This window comes from Lycium ferocissimum, chromosome 12, assembly GCF_029784015.1.
Source record: "Lycium ferocissimum isolate CSIRO_LF1 chromosome 12, AGI_CSIRO_Lferr_CH_V1, whole genome shotgun sequence".
NCBI classification, from domain to species: domain Eukaryota; kingdom Viridiplantae; phylum Streptophyta; class Magnoliopsida; order Solanales; family Solanaceae; genus Lycium; species Lycium ferocissimum.
The window spans coordinates 26,648,503-26,673,862 of NC_081353.1; the positions used below are offsets into that span (position 1 = coordinate 26,648,503).

General features: G+C 35.2%; 1 protein-coding gene across 1 annotated transcript; it reads left to right on the forward strand.

Moving 5' to 3' along the window:
• Positions 1–639: 639 nt before the first annotated feature.
• Positions 640–17,806, forward strand: LOC132039938 (uncharacterized). Its single transcript, XM_059430498.1, has 6 exons — positions 640–1,064; positions 5,438–5,524; positions 8,128–8,310; positions 8,418–8,504; positions 8,577–8,648; positions 15,484–17,806. Exons 1-6 carry the CDS (start codon positions 891–893, stop codon positions 17,434–17,436), a joined length of 2,556 nt encoding a protein of 851 aa, XP_059286481.1. The 5' UTR covers positions 640–890; the 3' UTR covers positions 17,437–17,806.
• Positions 17,807–25,360: the final 7,554 nt, after the last annotated feature.

The window sequence follows — 25,360 nt, forward strand, 5'->3', positions numbered from 1 at the left end:
CCTATGTTAGGAGAGTACTTCCATAGCATAGTGAAGTGTACAACATAGTCCCCACCTTCTCCCTCTAGATTTTCTCTCTCTCCGGATTCTCCCCAATTTGGAAAAATCCCTTTTGTTTCTGTCTCTAAATATTAGAATTATAAATCGAACATATCTCAAATAGTTCAAGAACAAAAATTGATCCAATTTTGCTTGTTTTGAAACAACTATTAGTAAGACGAATATTTCAAAATTATTTCGCTGGTTAAAAGATATTTTTGAACAAAAAATATAACTATGAGGATGTTTAGAGCAAAAAATATAACAGAGGATGAAATGACCCATTTCATATAATAGTACAGTAAAACAAAGTCCCCCACCTCTCTCTATCCGAAATTCTCCCAAATTTAAGAATCTCTCTGTTTCTCTCTCTAAAAATTAAAATTATAAATCAAATGTATTTCTAATAGTTTAAGCACAAAATTTTCTCAAACAATTTTTTAAAATTATTTCGTTAGTTAAAGGGTATTTTTGAACAAAAAAAATATAACAGAGGATAAAATTGATCAATTTTAAATAGTTGAGGGTCTATTTGCCTTTTTTCCTTTCATATATAATACAGTATAATTTTTCATATATAATACAGTGAAGTGTATAACATAGTCCCCCACCTCTCTCTCTCTCTCTTTCTAGATTTTCTCTCTCTATCCAAAAATTCTCCCATTTCTCTCTCTAAAAAAGAAAAATTCTAAATCCACGCACCGCAAAACACATTTGTATACACACTTCGTATATATCGTATATCTAACATGTCGTAACCCTAGTTTTTTGTTTGTTATTTGAATGTGAATTAACAGTTGTGTAAACCCTAGAATTTGTGTGATTTTTTGTGTGGATCTGTGTTGATTTGAATGGATACGACGTCGTCAGTAGTAGCGAAGGAGGTGGCGGCGGAGGACGACGGCGCGTTGTCGGTTACATCGGGATTAGCGAAGGAAGCGGCGGTGTTGTTTCAATCGGGGAAATATACGGATTGTGTTAGGGTTTTGTATCAATTGTTGCACAAAAAACAAGCCGATCCTAAGGTGATTAATTTTATTTCACTTTTTTTTTTTTTTGCATTCGTTGTAGTGTATTTATGTTTAATTGAATTGATTTTGAGCTCAATTTGCATGTTTGTGATGGAAAATGCAGTTTTCAAGTTCAATTTTGTGATTCAAATTGTTATTACATTTTTGTTTGTAATTATGTTAATTAGGATCCAAAGGTGATTAGTTTTCTTTTCCTTTTTTTTTTTTGTGTGTATTTTAACCTGTTCTAGTGTATTTATGGTTTATTTGTAGTTTGACTAATTTCTCTATCAGTTTTTTTTTTTTTTGCATTAAAACCTGTTCTAGTGTATTTATGCTTAATTGAACTGATTTTGAGCTCAATTTGCATGTTGTTGGATGGAAAATGGAGTTGTCAAGTTCAATTTAGATTCAAATTGTAATTATTTCAGTTATGCTATTACATTTTCTTTAATAATTATGTTTTTTAATCCTAATTAACATAAAAGGAAGGCGATCCAATGGTGATTTTTCTCTTTTTTGTTTTTTGTTTTTTTCGATTTTTGCATTTTTGTGTATGGTAGCTTTATACATTTTCAACTTTTAGTGTTTTTATGTGATTTATTGGTTATTTGTGTTTGCGCTCTTCTACTATGTTTAGTTGAATTGATTGCTTTGAGCTTAATTTGCGATTTTCGATGGAAAATGCAATTTTCAAGTTCAATTTCAGTTCTCTATCGTTTTTTCTTTTTTTGATTTTTTTGTATATTGTAGCTTTATACTTTTTTAACCTGTTCTAGTGTTTTTATGTGATTTATGGCTTATTTGTAGTTTGCGTTGTTCTAGTGTCGTGTTAGTTGAATTGATTTTGAGCTCAATTTGCATGTTTTTGATGGAAAATGCAGTTACGATTAATCTAAAGGTGTCGTAAGCAAAGGTCCAGCCTTTTTTTCTCCCCTTACATTTCAACTTGTTCTAGTGTATTTATGTTTCTAATCTATAAGATGGTTATTTGTAGTTTGTGCATGCTTCTTATATTTTTAACTGAATCGATGGTTTTGAGCTCAATTTGCACCTGATTTTTGATGGAAAATGCAGTTTTTAAGTTCAATTTCGATTTGAATTGTAACTATTTTAGTTATATTACATCTTTTTGAATTTCGCGGATTGTTAGAATTTTGCATTAATTGTTGCAGAAAAAGGAAGGCGATCCGAAGGTGATTTTTTTTTTCCATTTTTGTTGGTTGTAATGTTTAAGTGATTTATGGTTTTTTGTAGTTTGCGCACTTCTAGTACTTTTAGTTGAAATGTTGATGGCTTTGAGCTCAATTTGCATGTGTTTTTTTGATGGAAAATGCAAATTCCATGTTCAAATTCGATTCAAATTGTAATTACTTTAGTTTTGCGTCGACTGTTGCATAGAAAGGAAGGCGCTTCAAAGGTGCTTAATTTCTTTATCAGATTTTTTGCTTTTTGATTATTGCATTTCTACCTGTTCTGGTGTATTTATGGTTTATTTGAAGTTTCTGCTCTTCCACTATGTTTAATTGAATTAATTTTGAGCTCGATTTGCGATTTTTGATGGAAAATGCAATTTTCAAGTTCAATTTCAGTTCTTTATCGTTCTTCTTCTTCTTCCTTTTTTTTTTTTTTTTTGCATTTTTCTTTATGGTAGCTTTATACATTTTAAACCTTTTCTACTGTATAAGTGATTTATGGTTATTTATAGCTTGTGCTTTTCTAGGGTTGTTAATTGAATTGATGGCTTTGAGCTCAATTTGCATGTGATTTTTGATGGAAAATGTGATTTTCATGTTCAAATTCGATTCAAATTGTAATTACTTTAGTTTTGCGTCGACTGTTGTAGACAAAGGAAGGTGATCCAAAGATGACTAATTTCTCTAGCGTTTTTTTTTGGTTTGCATTTTTGTGTATGTAACTCTATTCATTTTCTACCTGTTCTAGTGTATATATGGTTTATTTGTAGTTTCCGCTCTTCTACTATGTTTAATTTAATTGAATTGATGGCTTTGAGCTCAATTTGCATGTGATTTTTGATGGAAAATGTGATTCTCATGTTCAAACTCGATTCAAATTGTAATTACTTTAGTTTTGCGTCGACTGTTGGAGAAAAAGGAAGGTGATCCAAAGATGACTAATTTCTCTATCATTTTTTCTTTTTTGCATTTTTGTGTATGGTAACTCTATACATTTTCTACCTGTTCTAGTGTATATATGGTTTATTTGTAGTTTGCGCTCTTCTACTATGTTTAATTGAATTGATTGATTTTAGCTCAATTTGCATGTGACTTTCGATGGAAAGTGCAGTTTTCATGTTCAATTTGTGATTCAAATTGTAATTACTTCAGTTATACTATTTCATTCTCGTCCCCCCCCCCCCCCCCCCACCCTTCTCTTTTTTTTTTTTTTTTTTCAACCTGTTCTAGTGTATTTATGCTTCTAAATTTTAAGCGATGGTTATTTGTAGTTTGCATAGTTCTAGTACTTTTACTTGAATTGATGGCTTTTGAGCTCAATTTGCATGTGATTTTTGATGGAAAATGCAATTTTCATGTTCAAATCCGATTCAAATTGTATTACTTAGTTATATTACATCCTTTTGTAATTATGTTTCATAAGCGAAAGATCAGCCTTTTGCCTCGTTAATAGATGTTTTCCGTTTCGATCTCTTAAGTGTCTATGGAGGTGAATAAAAATATGTTTATGGTCCTTTCTGGTAGGTGGTAGGTGAGGATTTTCTGTGAAATACTGTGTTGGTAATTGAGGATTTTTTGATAGGTGGGGAGTTAAATGAGTTCAGTGAAACTGAGGCATCCGTTCATTTGTTGAAGTTGGTGTTGGAATCAGGGGTGGAGGTAGCCCTTCGGGCGTGGGTTCGGCCGCAATCCAGTAGCTTTGGTCCGAACCATATATTTGTATTAAATTTTTTGTCAAATTTGTACTAGTTATTAAATTTAGAATCCAGTAACTTTAAAGAATTAGAATCCCGAACCCACAAGCTTCAAATCCTGGCTTCGCCTCTGGTTGGAATATCTTAACTGGCATTGTGGATGTAATCATTTAAAGAGCTCTGAGCTCATTATACTATAGGTAGTACTTGCATTGGAATATGAATTACTGGTTTGGTTTGTTGGGAAGAACAAGGCTTGCTGCAACAGAGGTATTTAAGATGTTTTTAATTTAACTACAGTGGGGGTTCAAACGGAGTATGCCACAACCGATTTTAGTTTTTGTAGCAAAACAATGAAATGTATCTTGTATCGATCAGATACCTTATAGGCACTGGTGTTATATTTAATTTGGAGAAGCTTTGGTTTAAATTTCACTTTGAGCGGGTCAAGTATTTGATGTTCATTTGGAACTTGCGAGTCCATTAATAATTGTATCTTTGACCATTTCCTACATAAACCTTCAAATGCATCAGTTCGGAGGTATGCCATTATATGTTGAAAGTACTAAATGGGACGAGTTAGGCCTAAAACCATAGCGAGAAGTTACTTCGAAAGACCTATATTTAATCGGAAAATGCAATATCAGCTAAGAACAAAAGAAACCGAACAAATGATCTTATGTAGAAAATATCGACTAGTTGGGACCAGTGTTGTCAAAGGTGTGCTTAATGCGCGCTTAAGCCCTGAAGCAAGGCTCAAAACATGTTGAGCGCTTCGCCTCGCTTAATGTGCGTTCAGTGTCGTCATCAAGGCTCTCTAGGACATACTTTCCTTGCCAATGAGCATTTCTTGAAGAGGCGACACTAAACAATTAATATTCACTTTATTGTTTTTTTCCAATAGTTTTTCCATATATGTGTTATGCATGCTTATAATTATTAGTCTTGGACTAAACATATATATTTGTATTTTTTCTCCATTTGCGCTTTTTTCATTAAAACCCAGACCTTATTTGCAGTTTGTGCTTAAAGCCCTAATGGACCTTATAGCTTTTTTGCGCTTTTCGCTTTTGATAACACTGGTTGGGACTTAGTTTTTTTTTGCTACACTTGCATTAGGAAACACTAACCAAGACATAAAAAACAAAAAATTTGCCAGCATTGAGATTTGCAAATTGGTTCTGAGTAGAGCGTAATGAATATGGATTGTTTATATTATTGGCCCGAAGTCATATGGGATTTAGGAATAGTTGATATATTTGCTAAATGCACCATAATCATGTTAATCGAGTTATCAAGCTGTTGGATTTGTTAATATTTCTTCTTGTTTGGTTTCATGATGATGTTCTGTCATTTTTTAAAGTCGTCTTTTTGCATATTTCCTGCTTACTTTTTTATGTTACCATTATTAAAAAAAAAAAAAATGATGATGTTCTGTCGTTTTCACTTTAACTTGTAGTTGCTTTATTTATGTTGTTCTTTGCTCCTCCTGCGCTAGGTTCTACATAACATTGCGATTGCTGTGAACTTTCAAGATGGTTGCTCCAATCCTAAGAAGCTGATTGATGAACTTAATAATTCTAAGGTACGTAAAGCTGTATCATTGAGATGTTGAAGTATAATAATTATCTCTATGGTTCATCATTGCTGTGGTTGTGGTACTGCTTCGTTGCTCCTATTATGCATGTTTAAATGATTCTATATGTGCTGTGAGCTCCAAGAGGCAGATTCAATCATAGAGCTCTATCGTTGCCAAACTTTCAGTTGCGAGAGCAAGCCTACTGCATGATGTATGACCTCGGCAGAAGGAGGGGCTTTGTTTGTTCTGCAGAAGTTCACCTGTGGAAAAAATTTACATGCTTAGGTTTTTACAAGAAGCGAAATTTATGCTTGTTTCGCGCTCTTTATATCCGCATTTACCTCCACCGTTTAGAACAGTTATAAAGTCAAAGGATATTTAGGAATATAATTCTAGTTTAGTATCTCTACTTATAAAAAAAGGAATATAATTCTAGTTAGCATAAGTGCACCCCAACAGTCAAAAACCTTTTAAAGGTAAGGAGCCATCCTTGACACCAGTAAAGTGGTCAACATCCTTATCGTAAAATAAAGATTGTGGAGCCTTGTGAATTGCTTCAAAGTAGGATATTACTGCTAATTGATTGCGTGTGTGGTTTTTTTGGTTTTGGTGTGTGTGGGGGGGGGGGGGGGGGGGTCAAAGAGTTTTAGAACATTTTTGGAGGAAAATATGTGAATGAAGGTTCTCACTAAGTTGAACCGGAACTATAAGTCTGCCTCTTGTCATTCATTCTTGTATGGGCATGGATGAAAACTGCACTAGAATTCTTGGTTAGTTTTGTGAATCATAAGAGAAAGATGTGAATTGTAAAGAGAAGAATGCCACAATTTCTTGCAGGTCTATCTATTCGAAGTTTTCCCTATTCCAATGGATCAAATTACTGCTCTATTTTGTAAAAGGCATGATTTGAGTTTGGCATACCAAATAGATTGTACTACTTTTTCAGTCATAGAGATGCAAATCAAAGCTAGATACAAAGATCAACTAACTTTTGCTTTTCATTTTCTTTCGGAAGGGATTTTCTTTTTTCTAGAAGTTTTTGTTTAAGAATTTGGCGTGATTGAGGAGCTACAGGCTTAATATCTCCTTTTGATGAGCATAAGATTCCACTAGTAGTTATAAAGTAAAAGATAGCAGAATTTAAGAATGAAACTACTTCCACTATTACAAGTTACATATTTGGACCTGTTCTAACTTGTTAATCCCTATTTCTAATCAAATTTGATCACATAGAGTCAGATTGCTGGACAAAATTGGTCTTTGTCTTGTGTTTTTTCATTCATAATGCTTCAATGTTGTCTAAGTTATTAGTAACATAATTTTTATGTGGTTACCTTTGACTCAAAAAAAAAAAAGAAAAAGTTCTTAGTAACATAATTTCAACTAATTTAGTTAAATTTCTCTTTGTTGATTTATTCTTCTTGGAGAAAAATCAACTTTTTTCGTTGAACAGATTCTGCAGTTCTTAATTTGGTAGCATCCCAGTGAAAATGGTCATTTTATATTTACTGCATTTATGACTAGCAGCAGTAGGGTGTTTAATGGTCAATTAGATGTTTTTCCTCTTTAAGTGATTAGAATATTGACTTTCTGAACAAGCTAGAAATATAAAAAATGTTATTTGGTTATGGATATCGATCTGCCTAAGTATTGGGTGTCTTCCTGTTTGCCGCCTTGTAGTGAACTTGGATTTCTGCAGTTTATTCTTCTGTTTCTTTTCCCAGAGTAAATTTCATCTATTGGTCTTGACACTTGTGGTGGCATCCTGGTTTCCATTTATTATGTGAACTTTCTTTTTCACCTGATAGCTATCTAGCAGAAGGGAAGCCTTTGCCTTAGTTAATTTGTCTCCAGATGTGTGGTATAGAGCCGTGTTATCAAAAGCGAAAAGTGCAAAAAAGCTCTAAGGTCCGCCGGGGCTTTAAGCGCAAATAAAGCGTGGGCTTTAATGGAAAAAGGTGCAATGGTGACAAAAATACAAATATAGATGTTTAGTCCAAGACTAATAATTATAAGCATTAATAACAACTATATGGACAAAGAAATTGGAAAAAAATTTAACAATGAAGTGAAATATTAGTTGTTTAGGCGTCGTCTCTTCAGGAAATGCTCATTGGCAAGGAAAAATATGTCTTAGTAGGTGTTCGGCCATGAAAACCAAATATTTTTCACTTTATTTGGTATTTTGGAGTTGGATTTGTTATAGTTTTTGCAAAGAATATTTGGTTGTTTGAATGTATTGAAAGTGGAAAAAAAAGGTGAAAAACAAGTTTTGGTTGTTTTCCAAAGTTGTATTTGGAATTTTTATGGCCAAACACGATAAAGTGAAAAAATATTCCCGAAAAAAGTGAATAATTAACGGGACCTTAGAATCTTGAGTTCTTGAAGCGTTCATCGTGTTTTGAGCCTCGCTGAAGGCTTAAGTGCGCCTTTGACAACACTATAGAGTAGCTCCAAAATTGTTCTTTCTCAGTTCTTCCTTCTACTTTTCTTCCCTTTCTGACTACTTTGGTTGTTTTAATTCTTATTGTGGTATTATACCTGTACAGCCGTACTACAGTGTTCTTATCTCCTTGGTGTGATACATTGTTATTGCTTTCAATGTTCAGAAAAGAAGTGAAGAGCTTGCTTGTGCTGCTGGCGACCAGGCAGAGCCTGCTAGCAGTGGTGGAGCCAAAACTGTGACAGGAAATAACGGAAATAACAGTGCGCCACGGCAGCTATCCGCTCAACATAGTTCCAAACTTGTTTATGCTGATGAGTTTGACCCCTCAGTGACCATGTACAATCTAGTATGTTCAGTTGATACTGGCTTGGCTGGTTCTTTTTTCCAGAAAAATGGCCTATTTATTTGTTAAGGACCTTTATGTGTGCTAATATTTGCATTTGAATTATACAGGCAGTTTGCTGGTTTCATTTGCATGAACATGCAAAAGCATTTTCAATTTTGGAAGGATTGTTTCAGAACATTGAACCAATAGACGAGGTAAACAATTACTGCAGATTCTGAAATATTAGATATTCAAATCTACTTATTGACTAATGAATTTGCACACAGGAAATAGCCAAGCGCATTTGCCTCTTACTGTTGGATGTGGCGTTACTTACTCGAAATGCAGCAAGATCAGCCGTAAGTCGTACATGCCCAACTGTTTGTTTCTCAGAAATTAGTATCTTTTGATCTCTTGTACTGTCTTATCAATATCATGATTTAGTTACTACATTTGAAATTATCTTTCCAGTGTCTGTCTGGGCTTAGAATTGCTTGCTTACTTTTTTTTTTTTTTTAAAAAAAAAAAAAACTTGAAGAAACAAATTATCAAGGGAATGATTCCCGTTGATGCTATAATGAAACTATTGACAAACTATAACATTATAGATCAGAGCTGATTATATACTGTAGTAACTATTGACGCTCCAACAATGTATGATGGCCGCAATTACTTTTTGATTAAAGGAAATATGCTTGAGTTTAGTTTCATTGTCTGATGGTTTTATATTGTGTGATTGTAATGAATAGGTGCGTAACCCATAGAGGTTAAATTTAGATATCTTTAGTTTCCTTTTATTTCCGTGTGGCAATTAACTTTAGATAAGAAGATAAGACAGAAACATAAAATTCTTATATGGATAGGCTCTGCTAGGACTGCATTGGATGATCTTATGCATCTTCACGGATGAAAAGGTCAAAATGTGATGATGTTAAGTCATAAGTGCATTTGGAATTATGATTGGGGATGGATTACTTCAGTGGAGCATTACTCTAATGATTCAGAAAAAATATTGCAACTTCTATGTTTCTTTATAATGTCGAGAGACTAGGATGAATGTTCTTGTGACTATCTCAGATGCAAGAAACTAGTGCAGTCCCAATAATATGTATTGTAGGAAAGTGATGAATCTTGTGATTCTCATTCTTAAGTGGAAATTCTGCAACAATTATCATTTCCCTTATGCTATTCTTCCCACATTATGGAATGATGCTCTGATCTTTTCCTTGTAGATTTTCTGATAAGCTGGGAAAACATTTTTATCTGGAATGGTTTTTTGGATGTTTTTCACTGCCTTGCGGACCCATGCAAAAAAGATAAAAAGGCAGTATAACTTGTCAGGAGTTTGTTCGAAAAGCCATTCAATTTTTGATCAGTAAAAGTATCATTCTTGGAATGTAGCTCATGTATTTTATTTTTGACAAGGTAAGTATTTGATTAACAAATGGGGCAGCCCCGTATACAAGCCGTATACCAAAAGAAGAGAACATATACCAAAATATGATTCTCAACAAAAGAGATCCAATCCTCTATACAAATAGGGACCTCATAAGTACACCAAAAGGAAACTAAAAATAACACATAACACACTACTTTGGATCTTTACAAAATCTTGCTCCACCCCTTCAAATGCCCTCCTATCTCTCTTTCCAAATGACGCACATGATTGCTAAAGAGGTGACAGTCCATGCCCTTGATCTTCTCTGCCCCCTTCTCTGATTCCAACTATACATAGCCTCTTTCGCTGTGCCCGGCATCACCCATTGTGTCCTAAACAAATTTAGGGCCCTCTCCACAAACGACTAGCCACCTTACAATGCAATAAAAGATGATCAATGTTTTCGCCCGTACTGTTACACATAAAGCACCAGCTGACATAAGTAATCCTTCTCTTCCTCAGATTTTCCGCTGTTAAAATCGCACCTCTAGCTGCCTTCTCTGATTTCCTCGGCGCTTTAGGGATCCAATTAGAGTCATGGGGGAAAATACACTCCTCTCTCACTAGTAACTAGTGACCTCTTCTAGTAAGAACTAACAGAAAATAAACCATCTCCACTCTCCCGCCATATCCACACGTCCGAAGGAATGTTAGGCGAGGCAAGCCCATACAAAAGCTCAATTAGATTGTGATATTCTCCCATCTCCCAATCCTGCAAGTTCCTTCTAAATCTTAAATCCCAGTGAATATTCCCCTCATGAGATTGCAAATCTGTTGGACTGTCATCTCTCTTTGGCTGGAGACCCGATATATGTTAGGGAAGACTCTCCTCTAACTCGTTCTCCCCACACCACTTATGTGCCCAAAAACTGATCCGGCTTCCATCGCCAACCTTAGAAATCTTCCCACCCCTTCATCACTCTCCTCCACAAACCATACCCAAACGGCGTTGTAATGTTTCTAGTCCTCCACCCCCCTTTCATTATGCCACACTTATCCGCTACCACCCCCCTCCAAAAAGCGTTCTCCACCCCAAATCACCATATCCATTTTCCTAACAGAGCTTTGTTGAACACCTTGAGGTCTTTCACACCAAGTCCTTCCCATTCCTTTGGAGAAGTGACAACTTTCCAATTCACAATATTATGCTTCCTTCAAGCCTTCTGCTGAGTCCCATAAAAAAATTACGCTGAAGTCTTTCCAATTTTTCTATCACTTTGCCAGGGGCCTGCAAGAGGGACATGAAATACGTAGGAATACTGGACAGATTGCTTTTGATCAAAATTTCCTTTCCTCCTTTCGACAAATATCTTTTTTGCCATCCTGCTAGCCTTTTCTCTACTCTCTCGATCACCGGATTCCATACCGCTAGTCTTTGTTAGAAGCACCCAAAGGTAGACCCAGATAAGTAGTAGGTAAAGTACCCAGCTTGCAATTCAGCACCTGCGCCATCTCCTCAATATCAACCACTTCTCCCACCGGGGTGGTCTCACATTTTCTGAGATTGATCTTGAGGCCTGACACAACTTGGAACCAAAGAAGAATCTGTCTCAAATGATCTGGCTGGGACACCTCTGCATCACAAAAAAACGAATTTATCATCTGTGAATATAAGATGTGTAACTGTCAGGTTGCCATGCCCTCGAAAAGCCGCATCAAAACACTTCAACAGATCTCCACTAACTGCCCTGTCCATCATTTTGCCCAAAGCTTCCATAACCAAAATGAATAACATTGGAGACAAAGGATCCCCTTGTCTCAAACCCTCAAAACTCCCAAAGAAACCGCATGGACTCCCGTTCACCAATACAAAAAATCTAGCAGTAGAAATGCAAAACATGATCCATCTCCTCCACTTGTCCCCAAAACCCATCTTCGGCATGATAAAATCTAAGAATTCCCAGTATATAAGCTTTCTCAAGGTCCAACTTAGATAAAATACCTGGCTGCCCTTTCTTCTTTCTGGAATCGACCACTTCATTTGCCACCAAAGCAGCATCCAGAATTTGTCTTCCTTCTTCCACAAAAGCATTCTGAGATGTGGACATTGTCTCATCCAGAACCTTCTTTAGTTTATTGGAAAGCACCTTTGATATGATCTTATAAATGCTTCATACTAGACTAATAGGACTAAAATCCTTTATACTCGTCGCTCCTTCCTTCTTCGGCACGATGGTAATGACAGAAGCATTGAGGCTTTTCTCGAACTATCCTGTTTCTTGGAATTCCACAATGGTCTCTATCAACTCACCTTTAACTATCCTCCAACAATAAGGTGAATCCGTCCGGTCTCGGCGCTCTTCTTCTTCTATAGCCCTTTCCAACCACTCCCTCATCCCCTCCCCAATTTGACTGAAAACTAATCCCCCTAATTTTGGTCTCTCACCTAAGACCTTCCTTAAACAAATGATCATAATACCCTACAATAGCCCCCTTCCCTTCTCCCCCTCGAACACTACATTCACATGTAGAGACTCAATGAAATTCCTCCTCCTATTTGCTACCGCAACTCTGTGAAAGAATTTTGTATTAGAGTCCCCCTCTTTCAACCACAGCGCCCTCGATTTTTGCCTCCAACTAGTCTCTTGAGCAGCCGCTAAAACGCTAAAGCAGTTGAAGCTACTTAAGTAGAATATATCCACAACTTTTGCAATATGTGCTAATATGTTTTTCACCTTTTTTTCTTCTTTCTTTTTCATGTTTGATGATGCCTCTTCTTTGATATGATTAATGAGTTTTTCTACAAAATCAGCTTATTGTTATTGAAGTTTTTTCCCTGGTTTTCTTTTGAAGCTATAAGGCCAATCTGGTGATAACTTATTTATCCAACGGATATCTCTTCATCTAGTGGTACTTAAATGAATTCATGGCAAACCATTAATATGACTTATTGGTAGTCTTCATCGACCTTTGACAACAAGGCTTATGACAAAGTTCCAAGGTGGATCCGTCTGGAAATCTTGGAGGCTAAAAGGTCTTCTATGGCGTACGTTAGGGTGATCAAGGACATGTATCATCCCCTCCCCAATTTGAGGACGGAAGGAGACTCGAGCACTTTCCGGTTGTGATGGGGTTGGTCTCTCGGCTCTTAGTCCTTTTTATTTTCAAATGATGGATGGATTGACACGGCAAATTCAAGGTGAGGTGCCATGTCCTGTCCTTTCCTCGACATAGTCCGATCGAAGACTCGTAGCATTAACGCTAGAGACTCAATTAGAGACATACCTCGAGTCTAAAGGGTTTAAGCTACCGCAGGACTCTGTGAAAGTACTTGGAGTGTAAGTTCGAGTGAAGCCCTCTTTCCGACTTGGAAGTAACTTGGTACCCGCCATCCTCGATTAGTTTGCCCTCCAACTAGTCTCTTGAGATTGACGATGATGTCACACATCGTATAAAGGCGAGGGTGGATGAAATGCAGAAGCTTGCTTAAGTAGAACAGATATCCCACAAAACTTAAGGGCAAGTTCTACATGTGCTGGTTATGTTTTTCACGGAGTTTTTTAAGATCTCTCACGTTCTTTTTCAGATGAGAATGTTGAGATGGATGCGCGGCCACTTCTTTGATATGATTAGGAATGAGGATATTCGGGATAAGGTGCAGGTGGCCTCTACAAAGATCAAGATGCGAGAAGCGAGATTGATTGTTTGGGCATGTGAAGAGAAGTTTTTTCCCTGGGAGGTGTGAGAGGTTGGCCATGGATGGTTTCGACGATAAGGCCAATCTTGGGGAGAACTAATTAGACAAGACATGGCGCAATATCTCTTCCTTAGATAGGAGGGGTTTGGAGGACCCGAATTAAGGTAAACCTAGTAGATAGTCTCGTTATCCGTTCTTAGTAGTAGTCGCATTATTGCAATATAATTTTTTGTGCTCCGTTTACGTAATTTATTTCCTATGCTTTGATTATCTGGGTTCTTCAAGATCCGATTTCTCTCTATTATACCATATTTCCGTGGTGATTATAATGGTTATCTTTCCTCATTATTTCTTCCATATCGCTTTGAATCTCTATTCCGAATCTCTTAACCTTATCTTACTTCTTTTTATGCTTTTATTGACTTTCGGAAGATGAGACATCTGAAGTTGAAGAGTAAGCTCTCAAAGTTCATATTAAGTGAATTCACTTGTTGTTGTTGTTGTTGTTGTATTGGTAGTCTCATTCTTCATTAAGTTTTGAAGTGTAATTTATTAGAATGCTGGGTTTTCAAGATCCATTTCTCTCAGGACGCCATATGTGGGATATAATGGTTTTCTTTCCTCATTTTGTTCTAAGGTAAGAAACATTGATGCTGTTGCAATTTCCGAAGACCTTAAAGATGAGACATCTGAAGTTGAAGAACTGCTTCTCAAAGTTCATATTAAGTGAATTCACTCACAGAAGTAGCTGATGTTACTAGAGTTTCCTATAACAATTTTAAAGAACAAGATCGGATATCATTTACACTTGCTCTACATTTTTTTTTTTTTTTTTTTTTTTTGTAATGACAATGGTGCCAAGGCCGAGGGTCTCGTCATGTTTTTTCTTGAGCCGAGGGTCTTTCGGAAATGGCCTCCCTATCTTTCGAGATAGGGGTAAGGTCTGCGTACACTTTACCCTCCCTAGACCTCACATTGTGGGATTTCACTGGGTATGTTGTTATAATGACGATGGTGCCAAGGCCAGCTTGCGAACACATAAACTAATCAACAATCTATCTGTAACCTACAAAAGATGGAATCAATTCACCTAGTATCATCTATACTTGGATACCATTTGTATTTGCTGTATCCATCTCCTGTGTGATTAAGTTTTGGCCCTATGTTTCTATTTTCTTCCTTTTTGATAACTTCTTTCTATTTTTTTAAGTGGCTGGTCCTAGGCGATTGTTGGGTGGTGAACTTCTTGAGTTATGGTTTAACACATCTAAATAAAATATTGCAGGCTTTGAAGTTTGTGATGGATGGTTTAATGTCAGTAGTTTTGTTTTGCACCTTCCTGCATCTGTTGCAGTAGTTTTTCAATGAACTAATATGGCCACCTTTAATGGTTTTGGACTAGCTTGTCATTTTTTTTTGGAGTAACTGTTACTATGGACTAGCTTTTGTCATTATTGTTCTAGTTTTTGTTTTCTTGAAAAGGTAAGTAGTATTTGATGTCAGCACTAAGAAGGTGCCGTTGTTACGTCCAAAACATTACCGGAGAGAATAAAAGAAAAGACCCGACTGCCTATACAAATGATTCTATGAACTGTAACAGCGTTTCAGGTTCAATTACCCATTCTAATCTACACCAAAAAGATAACAACGTAAAGCAACCAGATTTTACTTTCAAACTTCAGTAGAGTGTTTCGTTCATCTTCTGTTTCTTTCTTTCTTTCCATATGCACCACCAAATGCAAGCAGGCATTATGTACTAAGTCTTCTTTAACTTCTTGTTCAAACCCCTTCTATGCCAGCACAGGAAAAACTCCTTGGAGTTCTGTCATTATTGTTCTATTTAAAAGGTTGATTATTGGTTCATGCTCCATTTGTAGTTTTATTTTTATTTTTTTATTGAAAAATGAAGATTACTAATTTTGTCAAGGATAGCTATTTTTAGTTTTTGTTTCCAATTGTTGAAACTTTGCCGTACTTTTTCTAGGATGGTGGAATCTGTGTTGGAATCTCATGTTCGTTTCTACTTCTGTTACATTGCTTCTTTTCCTTTTTGACTTTATGTAGCGTTCTTTCTTAAAATCTTTGTTCCAAATAGTTTAATTGTGATTCTTGCTCCCAGGATGTGATCAGCTATGTGGAGAAGGTCTTTTGTAGCAGTAGTTTATTGAGTCAAGTTGACAGTGGAAGTGCACAGCCACCAGCTTCAGCCGTTCTGAAATCGGCTTCATTTCCTAGCAATTCAACTATTTCTGATGCATCTAATCCAGATTCACCTGCTGCTGGAATTACCTCTGAAGGTTCTTTGTCTAGGACATTATCAGACGATGGACTTGAAGATGATGCTCTGCATTTAATATCATCCATGGAGATTGGTGGGCAGAATCTACCGCGCCAGTCTGGCTTGAAATCTTCAAATGATCTAACAAGGAGCCACGCTGATGAATCTATCTCAACTGCTGATATGAGGATTAAACTGCACCTTTGCAAGGTCCAGTTTCTTCTCCTTACCAGGAATCTTAAGGCAGCTAAGCGTGAAGTTAAGATGGCTATGAACACAGCACGGGGCAAAGATCATTCTATGGCTCTCTATTTAAAGTCCCAGCTTGAATATGCTCGCGGGAACCATCGAAAAGCAATCAAGCTCTTGATGGCATCAAGTAATCAGGAAGAAACTGGAATTTCTAGCGTATACTACAACAATCTGGGGTGCATATATTATCGTCTTGGCAAGCATCACACTTCTTCTGTATTTTTTGCCAAGGCTCTGAGCAGTAGTTCATCTCTCCGGAAAGAGCGGCCTTTAAAGCTCTCAACCATCTCACAGGATAAGTCTCTTCTCTTAACATATAACTGTGGTGTGCAGTACCTGGCTTGTGGGAAACCATTACAGGCTGCAAGCTGTTTCTATAAGGCTAGCCAGGTTTTCTACAATAAGCCTCTTTTGTGGTTACGAGTTGCAGAATGTTGTCTAATGGCCCTTGAGCAAGGACTGCTTAAGTCGAGCGGTGTTGCTGCTTCTGATAGGTCTGAAGTTAAAGTTCATGTTGTTGGAAAAGGAAAATGGAGGCAACTTGTTATGGAAGACGGGATATCAAGAAATGGACAAGAAAGTTTTTCAGGTACAGAAGATTTGGCGACTAAGGATAGACAGCCTAAGTTATCAGTATCACTTGCTCGTCAGTGTCTTCTGAATGCGTTGCATTTATTGAACTTTTCTGGTAAGAAGTCTACACAGCCTCATGCTTCTGGTCTGGAAGAAAGTGAAACAAGAGAAGCAGTACCATCCAAGACTGCAAACTGTAAGAATGGATCAACTGCTGACCCTAAGGCACTGAATGTGGCAGCATCAGGTCAGGTTAGTGCAAATGGGGAGGTGAAGGAGCACAAGGGTGCCAGCAGTCAAAATGCCTCCTTATTAAGTTCTGTTAGCGAGTATCAAACCACTTGCAGAAAAGAGAATCTGATGATTGAGCAAGCTATATTGGCTGATTTGGCTTTTGTAGAGCTGGAATTGGGAAATCCATTGAAGGCCCTTACAATTGCAAAATCTCTCTTGAAAGTCCAAGAATGTTCTAAAATATACATCTTTCTTGGCAATGTGTATGCAGCTGAAGCTCTATGCTTGCTAAATCGGCCAAAGGAAGCTGCAGAACATTTGTCAACGTATATCTCCGGTGGCAAGGGTGTTGATCTGCCATTTAGTGAAGCGGATTCTGAAATGTGGAAACAGGAGAAAACATTGGATTCTGAAGATACTAGTGGTGGATCAGCAGCTTTGAATTCCTTTCCGTCAGAGGAATCTCAAGCATTCGTGTTCGTTAAGCCAGAAGAGGCCCGTGGAATTCTCTTCTCAAACTTAGCTGCCATGTCTGCTGTGCAAGGAGACATCGAACAGGCCCAACATTATGCAGTACAAGCACTTTCAACAAAACCTCAACGTCCTGAAGCTATTCTTACTGCAGTATATGTGGATCTTTTGCGTGGGAGGGCACAAGAAGCTATCACCAAGTTGAAACACTGTAGTCGTATTAGGTTCCTACCAGGCAGTCCAACTTTAGATGGTTCATCGTGATTTTGTATCGGTGGTTTTTACTGTTCTTGTCCAGCCCAACTTCACTTATGAGTTAGCAGGTAGTTCAGGACAACCTTGACAGAGGATATGTACCATATATATAGCTCAGTTCAGGAATAAGTTTTCGTTTTTCAAAATTTTATGTTTTTCCCTTAACTTTGCAGTCTTAGGTTTCAGGAAGTCGTTGGGGTGGTGTGGCTGAGATTATTTTGGTTATTGAAGATGCCACCTTTAAAAGATTCAAGATCTATTTTCAATATAGAGAGCCTTAGTCTAGTTCCCTTTAGAGATATATAGAGGTTTTATGTGCTCTCATGAAGATGAATCATGAACTTAATCATTTCTTTCATAAGTTTATTTTAATACTCAACACATGGCTTTCATTATGCAGTTGCAGTTTGAAAGAGCTGTTGCTGTATAACCACACACTACATTTTTTAGAGTTTAACTTGTATACGATCGTGAATAACTTATACATTGTTAGTGTATTTTAACTTGTTGCAGATAATCTGTCTAGTCTTCAGGTTGATTCTTTATGGTTGACCTTGTGGAGTAGTAATTTGATAGTGTAGAACTTATTTTATACTAGACTGATAAAAGTTAAAATTCGAAGGGAGGATGCGTGTGATGATTTAAGGCTTTGGATGGAGACAGGTGAATTTGGTCTTAGTTGGGCTCACTATTTTTCACTTTTCATCTGTGTTTTTTTTTTCTTCCTTTTTTTGTAGTATCGCCGATTCATGATTTCTATTATATCATTTAAAGGAGAATAATGTGATCTCAATTGACTAACTGAGTAATAGTCGATGCCCATTATTATTTAAAAATAAAAATAAAAATGAAAGATCTCTCTCTCCTAGTCGGTTTAGGATGATTGTCCGGTTGTTTGAGTCTGAGAAATAAAATGAAAAAAGAGATATTTTGTAGTCTTGAATAAGCACGTGTTTGCATATGTTGTGTCTTAACTTATTTTTCTTACCAGGTAATTAGTGAAGGAGAAAAATAATACGAAAAAAATAAGTTTAGGGGGTCATAATTTAGGTGTGTAATTTGTGATTTCACTATAGTTTAGATGTGTTTTAAGCCTTATCCCAATTTTCTTTTGCCTTTTACATTCCGACTTGGTTTGTATTTCTTTTTTCTTTTTGGTAGCACTGCCGTTCAATAATAGTGTTTTAGTATTTGATGTCTAATTTATCATTTAAAGGAGATACATAAGATCTCAATCTATATCTATATTATATTAAAAGTATGAACTCCCTAACTTAAAAATTAAATTACGTAAATACCCTACTATATATGCTAGTTGATGAAAGGGAGAGAGTAAGTTGATAAAATACTCTTTGAACACGAAACTCACACTTCTAAAAACATGTAAATTGTACAGAAAGATGGTGTGCCACATGCACACAAACAAACAGCTAACTTAGCTATTAACTAAAACACGTGATAAATACATCGACATTTTTAGGGGTTCTGCTTTGATTTTTCTTGAAGCATCATTCTGGCTTCGGCCACTCAACAACAATCTTCTACTTATTTATATTTTGGGAAATGCTTCTTCCAAATCAAAGTACATTTCCAATTCGACGCCTTTCAGAAATGGCTTGTATGACATTTCCAAATGCTTATTTGCCAAGGGTCATGTAGTTGGTTAATTATGTAGGAACATACATCAACAATATTGCCTGGAAGGAAGTATTAAGATCTTCATACATGTTTGTACCTAATAAAATAAAAATAAGTAAAAAAAAAAAAAACACATTTTTGCATACTTTAATTTATATTTTAGTACTCAAATTATATTTCCAAAATATATGTGTGACATTTTATTATTTTCTGTGGCTGAAAAAGATACAAGGGGGCAATTTGTTTTTGTTTTTTTTTTTTTTTTTTTTTTTCATGTCCGTAATTTTGTATTGTTTATGATGACTACTTTTCATGTGGGTTAACTGGAAGTAGCTTACGTTACTCGGTGTCCGCTTAAGTACGATTTTGAACTTCTTTCCGTGCAATAGCATATGCTGGTTTAGTTTAGAATCCTTATATAGATTACAACCATAATGATAAGTTGTGATTTTTTTTTTCTGGGTCTAATTTGAAAATTTAAAAAGAGAGATACGTATGATCTTTGTATGATTTTTACCCATGCATTTCTACACGTGAGGGAAAAAGATGTCAAAATAATCATTAGCATTAAAAATGTTTAGGAATGAAATAGACAAATTTTTAAAAAATTGAAGAAGTTGCAAAACTTTAGAAAGATATCTGCAACTCTCATGATTTTCAAGGGTAACCAATGAATCTAAGTACCTTGATTAATAGTATGTAATATATATCTTTGTCTATAATCATGTAACTATAGAAGGTGTTTATAGGTGGAGTGAAATACAGGAATGAAAAAGGTTTCATTCTTAATTGAGTTAGCTAAATATAATCAAACAATCATCATTTTCTTTTATTTACAACTTTTCTTTTATTTTTATAGTCTCTGTCTAAAACATAATTTTTAGTAAGTAATATTTATCTGTTTCTTTAAAAAGCACTACCCTAATGGAGTTGCGGTACACGCGCGTACAGAGATACTAGTACTATATTAAAAGCACGAAGGGCTTTAGAAATGTTGATTGAACTTTTTGTCCTTAATTAAAAAACTCTACAATAGATAAAATAGTAATTTACTATTTTTTTACAAATTAATATTTAATTATATTCTTAATTCTTGCCACTTAAACATTTCATTAAAAGAGTTTTGGACAATCAACAAAAAGGAAAAAAAGATTCCTACATTTCTGTTACTTTCCATCCACGTAAGGATTCTTATTCCTATAATTTTGTTAAAAACTTTGTCAGAAGAGAGTAATAAACCATAAATAAAGCTTCATGTAAATTGTACTTTATATTTCTTTCTCCTTATTTGGAATTTTGTGTACTTAGAAAAATTTGTGCAACTGCCGTCTTTTTTATAGTATTTAGGTCTTTAAAATATTACCCTATATAGTAATAATAATTAAATGCTAATTCTAAACACTTTACACCACCACCAATAACTATATAAATGGTTGTGCTGCCTACATTCTTCATAAAATTAGGTTTAACGAGGTATGTTAATTGACTTAATTCCCACTTTTTCTTTAGACTTCTTTTACGTTTCTTCTATTGTTCATGCCTTATTATTTCAATTGGCATGCCCTTCGGCCTTCGTAGCATCAGTTGCTTCACTTAGTTTTTCAACAACTTCATGATGTTGGCGGTGGAATACTGTGTATTATTGACATGATTGTATGTATATCTATTTAAATTTCTTTGTTTTCTAATTATGTGATTTTTGTTTCTGTTGCGGTGCATTCATTGGCATAATTCATCAACTTTGTGAGAATTGATTTTTCTTTCTATGACAATATATTGATGTTAAATTGAAAGTTGCGAATAATCCCTGACGTCGTAGCGCGTAAGTAATGTAATTGATTATTCTAAGTTGAACTTTGTAAATTTCTAAAGCATGAATTTTGGGATTGAGTTTCTTTTTTTGTTTAGTTAGCTAAGTAAGATCGACAGTCATGCATCTTTTTAATTGTAGCTTATGCTTTCTAACTAGAGATTGGATTAATCAGAATTGGAGCAAACTGTGATTTTACTTGACTTGCAGCATTGTCTTTTGATAACATAGCTTCCGCTAAAAATGTTGAGCAATTACTCCAGAATAATATGAAGATTTATGTTTTCTTTTTTTAATATAATATTTTTCTATTATATTTTGATTAATGAAGTAACATGACATCTCTCTCTTCTATAAACACGCCTTTAATCCCTGCCCCGAAATATCAATCCTTATATGAATCAAAGTAAGTGATCTTTTCAGTTTCAAACTCTCAAATATTAGTGCTCAAGTCCTAAATATTAGCGGCGGAATCGACCATTTAGAGTTGAAGCGTAATTAAACTAAAAAAAAAGTCTTAAAATAAACCTCCTAAACCTAAAAGGAAAAACCCCGTATCGGCTTCATTTCTCTCTCTCGGAGACGGCGAACAAAGGAGAGAGGAGCTTCCATGGCTTCCCAAGAATGGACAACCTCCTCCCCGAGGTTGTCCACCCACCACCACCACCTACAACAATTCTTACAACCCCCGATTACTCTCCTCAAAAACCCCACGCAAAACCCTTTCTAGCAAAAAGCCGCCGGCTTCAATACCCATTAAGCCTATAGTTTACCATCATGGTGAACCCACAATTCAATATGCTAAGGAGGAGATTAATGCTATGATAGTACGTGAAAATCTCCAATACGCATTGTTGGAAAATTCACGAATGGTTGGAATGATCTTAATGCACTACGTACGGCCATTCCAAAGCAATGTGAACTGCCTATTATTGGATATTTGTGCAATAGACATGTTCTTATTAGAGATTTGAAGATTATGTTGCACTTATGTCCAAGTCTTCATTTTGGATTAAGGATAAAAATTTATGTTATCCCATGAGAACGTTGAAGTGGGATCCTTGGTTTACTCGGAGGAAGAAACAAGTATTCTATAGCTTGGATTTCTTCCCCAACTCTTGCACCTCATTATTTTGTGGAGGACATTAGCTTCGGCGCCATTGACACTTGACCTAGCTACAAAAAATAAAACAGACCTAGTTGTGCTTGTGTGAAGGTGGAGGTTGATTTATTGGAGAAACATCCTACACGAGTGCAAATTAATGTTATGGATGCTAAGGGTGATGTTAAATCTCGTTTAAAAATCCAATATGATTTCATGCCCAAATATTGTAAAGAGTGTTGTCTTCAAGGACATGATGTGAATGGGTGTTGGAATTTACATCCCGAGTTGTTACTAGATAAGGAAAACAATGGTGAAGGTTTCAAAGAAATAAGGAGGCAAACCTTAATAATGAAGAAGGAAACCATAGAAGCAATATAAACCCTCATGATGGTGTTCACACAATTCTATCCGGTGGGAAAGTCGTTGGCAAAGTTAATGATTATCATAAATGGCAAACTCGAGGAGGAAAGAAGAATAAGAAAGGTAATGTTGGGAAATATATGAAATATAAGCCTTTAATTCCTAAGTCACCCGCATTAGGTGACGGAGGGATGATAATGAGTATTCTATTGATGAGGAGGCGATGGTTAATCTTCATGATCATAATAATGTGAATGCAATTGTGGAAAAAGATCCTATATGATGGGAAACAATTGTCTAAGAGTAATGGTGATGGTCAAAATCATGGTGCAAAGATCGCAATTCTCAAATATTTTCGGTTGGTCTTTGGGATACTTTGAATCATAAGGCATAGTCACTCTGGAAGCGAAGCACTCACACAGGTAACACTAAGCGGGGGTTGAAGCTTCTTTTCCAAGCTCAAATTTATGAGCCTTGCCATGAGGTTGAAGAACGAGGTAAGAAGGCGAGATTGCAAAAGTGAATGATGTTGCTTATTGGAAATAAACCTCCTAAACAAACTAAAAGGAATGTTAATGCTAAAGCTTTCACTCCAATAAAGAGAGAAGCTATCTATGAAAGATAGTCATTTGTTATTTTTTAGTTCCTTCAAATGCTACTAAATGGAGTGAACGATTGAAGAAGATGGATAGAATTTATGAATTCCATTATGCGTAATCTTCTCAAGAACAATATGTTTGACGTTGATGTGGAAGATGGCTTTCGGATAACACAAGCAAAGTTTACTTGTTTCCAAATAGCTGTCTAAAAATATTTCCAAAGAGCTTGCCGTTCATTCTAATGAAGTTTTGTTTGGCTATTTCCATCAATAATAATTGTCAAGAGGTGGGCATAAACACACCGGGCAATCAAACAAGATGATAGTAGCTAAACATTAGGAGACATATATATATCAAACTAACTTACAAGTAGCAATACCATCCGGTTCCTATATGAAGTCGATTGCACAAAATTTCCACAATCTGCAAGGGATGGGGATCATCGTCTCCTAGTGTGGAAAGTGTAAAAATACACAAAACTCATGCAAGGAAGGGCAACATGGGAAAATGATCAAGAATTTGTCCCAATATAAAGAAGACCGGCGACTTCCACAAGATCCAAAAAGAAATGATAAAGTTTCAAGATTTTTTGGAAAGGCATGAAGAACAAGACAAGGTGGAAATTTCAATGAATATAGAAGATTTTACAAGTTCGGAGATTAAGGATTCGTCTTTATTCTTGTATTATTTTCTCATTATTTTAGCATTATCATGTGTAATATCATCATAAAGTGTGTTATAAACTCGTGGTGATCATAGCTTATTTGATCATTTCGAGTTCATTTTTTCTACATTCCCGTTAGCTTAGAGGTTCTTTGCCTCATTAAATTCAATTTTTTGTTTTCTAGAAAATTAATAAAACTAGCCCTAGGCCCAAAAAGCCTAGTGGACTTTGCTTTAAAAAAAAAAAAAAAAAAAAAAAAACCTAAAAGGAGTAATTGAGAGCCATTTTTTATTTTTTATTTTTGTTGATCTAAATTATTGGATTCTATAAATGGAATCCCAAATTGACATATTTTAGTTGAATTAAAAATATTAGTTCATTCTAATTTTTGTAATTTTTTTACATTTCAAAGTTCTAAACATTAGGAGAATATATATATATTTACATGAATATTTTGTCTTGTGTGAAATATATTTTTAAAGGGTAAAAAAGGCGAAAAGACATTTCACTAAGGGATATCGTGCTTTTAAAGTATAAAACAAAATGGAAGTAACAATTTATTAAAATTCAAATAATAATTTTATAGTAAATTATTTCGACCGTTCTAGGATTTACTACATATTAGTTCATTAAAAATTTATAGAGCATAAATCTTAATTGGACATACATGTACAAAGTCAATACTAACGGTTTTAAATCTTATGATTAGCACATTATTAGGGATCAAATAATAATAGCATTAAATAAGATAGATGGAAAATCAATCTCTTATTCTCTTAGTAGTTTACATGTATAATACGTATAATTTTTGGCCTATAAAAGATAAAACTTTTTATTTTAATATCTAAATATTTGGACTTACTTAATAGTAGTTTAAATAAGTAAGTAAGGATTTTAAAGTCCTGCATACAAGGCAGTTAATAAATAACAATTTTGTATATTGTAGACTCTTTTAATGACGTTGGACAAAAATTCAATTAACATTTTTAAGGTCCTTCGTGCTTTTATGAATCGAAACTAAAATCTAACATGTAACTCTACATATACTGCAAGTTAAAGTTGGTGGCCTCCGACCTAATAGTATATTAATATGAATATCTTCTTTTTTCTTTTTTATTGGCTATGAGTTGTTTTTACTTTGAAGAAATAATTCTTTAACTGTACCACATATATTTAATAATTAGTTTTTAACTATTTGTTCTTTACATGCAACAACTATGACACATATACTGTAATTAGTCTGAGTCTTCCTGAGGCCTCATCTCTGATAAAGAATGGGGCGCTCTTTAGGTGTATTCTTTCGGTTGTTATGGTATTATTTCACAGCTATTGTCAATACTATAACACATATTTTATAATTAGTTTTTAACTATTTGTTATTGTATGCGATACATAGTATCACATGATTCTGTATGTTGGTAGTAATAGACATTCATTATTTTCAAGAACTTTCACTTTTTTTTTTTTTTTTTGATATTTATTATATAACTCAAATTTATTATTTAATAATATTTATGTAATTTTTTAATATTGTATTCAATGGTAATACACCGTAATAATTTATTTTTTTTATATACGTTTTTACTGACGAACGTGATTCACACGCAGGGGCGGAGCTACACTATACCAAGGGTGTTCAGCCGAACACCCTTCGCCGGAAAATTATGTCGGGTATACAGGTTAAATATGGCAGTCTGCTGATATATTCCAGTTATTGAACACCCTTGTCACAACTGAATGACGCGGCTCAACGGTTA

Bases quoted from the DNA above. Each gene is read 5' to 3' on its own strand.
- LOC132039938 (XM_059430498.1), top strand. From the start codon at position 891: ATGGATACGACGTCGTCAGTAGTAGCGAAGGAGGTGGCGGCGGAGGAC. The intron at 8,505-8,576 runs GTAAACAATTAC...ATTTGCACACAG, and splicing joins ACATTGAACCAATAGACGAG to GAAATAGCCAAGCGCATTTG. The intron at 8,649-15,483 runs GTAAGTCGTACA...TCTTGCTCCCAG, and splicing joins GAAATGCAGCAAGATCAGCC to GATGTGATCAGCTATGTGGA.